Below are 5,273 nucleotides of genomic sequence, written 5' to 3'. Positions count from 1 at the left end.
GGTTTATAAGGTGAAGCACAATGCAGATGGTTCTGTGAACAGATACAAGGCAAGATTAGTAGTCAAGGGGTATGCACAAACATATGGCATTGATTATGAAGAAACATTCAGTTCGGTTGCAAGGATGGCAATCGTAAGAGCAGTCATTGCTATGGTTGCATCAAAGGAATGGTCTTTACATCAGATGGATGTAAAGAATGCCTTCTTCCATGGTGATTTGCAAGAAGAGGTCTATATGGAGCAGCCACCAGGTTATGTGCATGCTGTTCATCCTGAGTTTGTTTGCAGATTGAAGAAAGCCTTGTATGGCTTAAAGCAAGCACCTAGAGCATGGTCTGACAAGATAGGACAGTATCTTGTTACTATTGGCTTTCAGATTTCCAAGGCAGATTTCTCACTTTATGTGAGAAAAACAAAGAAAGGTATTATGCTGCTTGTCATTTATGTTAATGATTTGATTATCACAGGTGATAGTGATGAAGATATCCTTCATGTGAAAATGCTATTGAAGCAGAAGTTTGAGATGAAGGATTTGGGAGAGCTACGTTATTTCTTGGGCATTGAGGTGATTAGATCACCAAGTGGGATATGGCTCTTACAGAGGCAGTATGGATTGGACATGTTGTCCAAATATGGGATGACAAGCTGTAAGCCTATTTCAGTTCCTTTGGAGCAGAATGTGAAGCTGAGCGCAAATGCAGGTGAGCTTCTGGAAGACCCTACTATGTACAGACGCATAGTAGAAAGTTTGATTTATATGACTATTACCAAGCCCGATTTGAGCTATGCTGTTAGATTGGTAAGTCAGTTTATGCAGGCTCCAAGGAAACCACATTTGGATGCGGCTAGACACATACTTAGGTATGGGTATGTGAAGTCCACATTGCAGTATGGACTATTTTATGAGACTGGAGTTTAGATACAGTTGCATGGATACACTGATGCTGATTGGGCTGGTAGTATTTCTAATAGACGATCTACCAGTGGATATGTGTTCTCTTTTGGGAGTGCTGCAGTCACTTGGAGCAGCAAGAAACAACCTACAGTTGCCTTGTCGAGCATAGAGGCTGAGTACAGGGGTGTAGCAATAGCTGCATGTGAGCTAGCTTGGTTGCATAAGCTACTTTATGATATGCATCAGTCTACAGATAGGCTAGTTGTCATTTATTGTGACAACATGAGTAGTATACACTTGGCAAATAACCCAGTCTATTATGCTAGAACAAAGCACATTGAGGTGTATTATCACTATGTGCGGGAGAGGGTTTTACTAGGTCTTATTGATCTAGTTTATGTCAGCACAGAGGATCAGGTAGCTGACATATTCACGAAGGCATTGGGCGCAGAGAAGTTGTGCAAGTTCAGAGACCTGCTTGGTGTGCAAGAATTGGGATTGAGCTCGAGGGGGAGTGTTGAGATATCGAGCTCCACTCATGATATGCCAGGGTGACCGTTGTGCATTTATCCCACCGACTTATCAGTTGCAGATACGGTTGGTACACCGCCCATGAATAATAGCTAGATGACAGCTATCCTTATCTACTCTAGTTCGTGGCTCAGTTAGTATGCCACCTTAGTTAGTTGAGTTTGGTTTGAGACCCATATATAGGGTTCTTCTATTTCTATGTACTAGAGTTCTTTTTGGCTTACACAACTAAGAAGAGGAAAACTATTTTCAGCCTCCACCTTTGTGTGTATTCCCCCATTGTGGAAGCAGGAAAGCAACAAGTGAGACTCCTTCCTTCTCTCCCACAATCTTGACAACAAATATATCTTATATTTCACATTTTATAACCATGATTGTTCTTAAAATCTAGCATCATAAGCTTAGTAAAGAAGACTGCTTCTCAAAATAATCAATGAATTTATTTTTTCTAATATAGGTACTTTGTCCCATAAAAGGAGTAAAACGAGACCAATGTTTTCCAAATTCCCTAAACAACACTTATACTTCCACAACATCAACCTAAACTATACAATTCGATTACCACATTAGTTGATAAAGTCCAAGAAAGCTAATGTTGTGTATGTGTCATGAAGCTTTACTTTTAATGAGCTTACAAACTTAACAGTTTGTTGTTAGCTTCCTTATAAACTTTTATACATTTAACATTGGCACCACATTATGGAATTAGCATTTAGGATAAGGAAAAAAGACCATATGCACTATCTTAATCCTATAAGCTCTTCAAATATATAGAGATACTACAAATACTCTGCCATCTTAGGACATAATTTTTGAGAGGTCTCAAACTTTTTAGAAGGGAGATTATAATTTGGAGTATCAAATGGAGGTTTGGTAATAGAAACAACCTATGAGTATGAACGTGGAATTTTATAAGTATGAGGGTTTTTGGGGTATTAGATATTGTTGGCAATATTCCTTTATTTTCAAAAGAATGACCCAAACCAAACGTGTGGCAAAAAATTTGTGGGTTAAGAATCCCAAATAGGGCCAAAAGCAGGTATATTATGGGCACGGCATGAGTCTACAACATCCTTGGTGCCAGAAGGGTTGCTCATGGCGATCACCACCTCAGCACCCCATTTTTTAGCAGTAGTCACAACAATGTCTTTAACATTTGGGCGGCCACCTTCGACTGTGGTGTTGTAAATCCATAACCATTTGTTAGGGCAAGTCCTTACTAGGCTAGGAAACTCAGGACCATATGTATTCTCAATAGATTTAGTAATCCAAATGAGATAAATATTAGCTTGATTGTGTTGGAGAAGGAAGGAGAGGAAGACACAAATCCTAGAGCCTGTGGCAACAAAGAGGACCTTATGGAACATGTTGGCAAGGTATGGTAGGCCAGCAAAGTTGAGGCATCGGACCCAGATGTGAGTTGGTGGCTCGGTTACCAGGTTTTTGGTGAAATCACCCACAGCACCAGCTAATACCATGTGGCCTTGTTTCCCATTGGAGATTGTTCCAAAAGCATGCCATTCTAAGAGGGGAGAGCGGCTGATACGTGTCAAAAGTTCTGGCTTGATACCATTGCCTGGGAACTTGATGATGCTAACATTAGATGAGGGGACTATGGTTTGAATTGCCACTCATTGGAGGCAAAGCCAAGGTGTGATGATCAAGAGAGTGATGGCACATGTGAACCAAAGCTCTTCTCGAGAAAGGAGGATGGATGATTGAAGGACATATGCTTTCTTGGTGCTATTGTAGCTATTAACTAGGAAGATGAAGGCCCAAACCAAGGCCAAGGATGCCCATCTTGCGAACCTAAATCAAAATTGGAATGTTAGAGTTTGAATGGAGCTACAAACCAAGATTTTTGAACATTTTTGTAGAAAACAATCTTGTACTTTGATCCTTGAGAACTTTGATAACACAAGCGCTTTGCAAGGGAGCTCCTGCATAACTTGTTTTTTGCATGGGGGTGATATTGCAAGGGAGCTATCAAATAGCTAACTTTTCACTTCCCTTTTGAAATGGGCAATGACAATCATACATGCACCAACGGGAGGGGTAAGGCTCCTAGGATCCCTACCCGAGCAAACTACTAGGTGAGGCTAGTTTGGTATGGATGGCTCTCTTGCATGAGTCCTACCACACGTTTGCTTATCATACATTCAGGACCGAGGAATTTGAAAATCTGTATGCTCCTGCAAAACTACAGATGAAACTAGAATTTCTACGAAGGTTTTCATAAAACTTGGACGCAGCTTTAGAGATGGATGGACCTGTGAACCACCTCGAAGACGTTGTGGTGCAAATGTATCGGGACCGGGAAAGCCGCCAGAGAGCTTGCGAGCAGTAGAATCAGGATGCTCGATGCGACGAGCTGGACGGCCATTGGAGCTGCAGCTGCTGCATCAGCGTCACGCCTCATGAGAACGAGGGCATAGACGAGCCAGGCAATGGAGGAGGCGCCGCAGCCGCTGTGGATGCCGCCCAAGTTCTGGAGGAAGGCCGTCACGTACACCTTCAACCGGAGTGGGACGCGCCTGCCCCAGGGAGTGCGGCAGCCCAGGAGGACCACGGCCAGCATGAAGACCACCCGCAGGAAGGCCTCGCTGCGGCACAGGACGACGGCCAGGATGTTGCCCACCGAGAAGAGGGCGGCTCGCTTCTCGGTGTAGGCCAGCTGGCCGAGGGACGCCGCCAACAGGATGCAGAGGTTGAGGAGGAGAGAGAGCAGGAAGAGGCGCTTGTAGAGCGTGAACCAGCCCTGCTGCGTCGTGCTCACGCGCGAGCCGAAGCTCCGCAGCTTCCCGTCCGCGCGCCGCTGCTGACGCTCGTGCGTCGACTTGCAGGTCTCATCTGCATGTTGTCCGCCCTCAGGCAGAAGAGATGCTATGCTCAGCTCTACCTCGCTTATAGCGCCGTCAGCTAGATATTCCTGACCAGTAGTTTTTCCCTGATTAGCAGTTTTTCCTTGATCAGTAGCTGTTCCCTGACCACCAACTTCTCTTACATGGTCTTTAGCCCCGCTCCCATCTTCATCCTTATCTGTATTGAGCAGGTTTGCACCTATAGAGGCACTCTCATAATCCAGGTCTATACATATCGAGGGACCCTCGTAATCCCCGCTTCCGTTTACTCCGTCAACTGCGCCATACTCCAGTTCCTCGGCTGTCATGCCATTCCAGCTCAATTTCCTCCTCCGGCTGTTGGATCTACTTAGAGTTCCAGCTTCCATATTTATGCTATCCACTTATTACGAACGTGATTACAGATATCTACTTATGACGAGCGAGGAACTGTCTGGATACCACAGGCATCACCTTACTACTAATGCATGCGCTACCGACTAATTATAGACTACCACAGACATAACCTTCATACTAATGAATGCGCTGGATATCACGAGGCTAGACTATAGACTACCGGAACTTACATAATTCACATGACCAGAATTATATGAGTATATCCATCCAAAGATTTTGAGATCTATAAACTATGCTTCTGAATTACTAGCATCGTAAAGGTCTATACAGATTTGGCATCTATAAATTATACTTCTGAACTAGCATTACATTGCAGAAGGTCCATGAGGATGATAACAAATCGGCTATACAACGTGGGCACTGGGCAGTCATATTTCGACAACGTCGATGCGAATGACAGTAAGATATACATGTGGGGCACTGGACAGTCATATCTCCATAGCCATGCTCTCTTTACTGATTAGCCTTACGTTGCAGTTACAGAGCGACGGAACCACTTTCGGGTTGGTCATCGACATGCTCGAAGGGATTTCTCCCGTTTCTATGGAAGCTTGAATATGGGTATGGAGATGAACATTCTGTGCAGGTCA

The 5,273-nt window shown here is 44.0% G+C and overlaps 1 protein-coding gene across 1 annotated transcript; it reads right to left on the bottom strand.

Annotated features, from left to right (window-relative positions):
* Positions 1-3,680: 3,680 nt before the first annotated feature.
* On the bottom strand, positions 3,681-4,655 carry LOC148030081 (uncharacterized). The gene has a single exon (XM_087687356.1). The coding sequence runs from the start codon at positions 4,653-4,655 to the stop codon at positions 3,681-3,683; it is 975 nt and encodes a 324-aa protein (XP_087543482.1).
* Positions 4,656-5,273: the final 618 nt, after the last annotated feature.

Source organism: Lygodium microphyllum, chromosome 10 (genome assembly GCF_053477565.2).
Source record: "Lygodium microphyllum isolate KBCC chromosome 10, Lygodium_microphyllum_v1.1.10, whole genome shotgun sequence".
NCBI classification, from domain to species: domain Eukaryota; kingdom Viridiplantae; phylum Streptophyta; class Polypodiopsida; order Schizaeales; family Lygodiaceae; genus Lygodium; species Lygodium microphyllum.
Note: the sequence above shows the minus strand (reverse complement) of the source record. Positions and strands in the feature narration are given on the sequence as shown.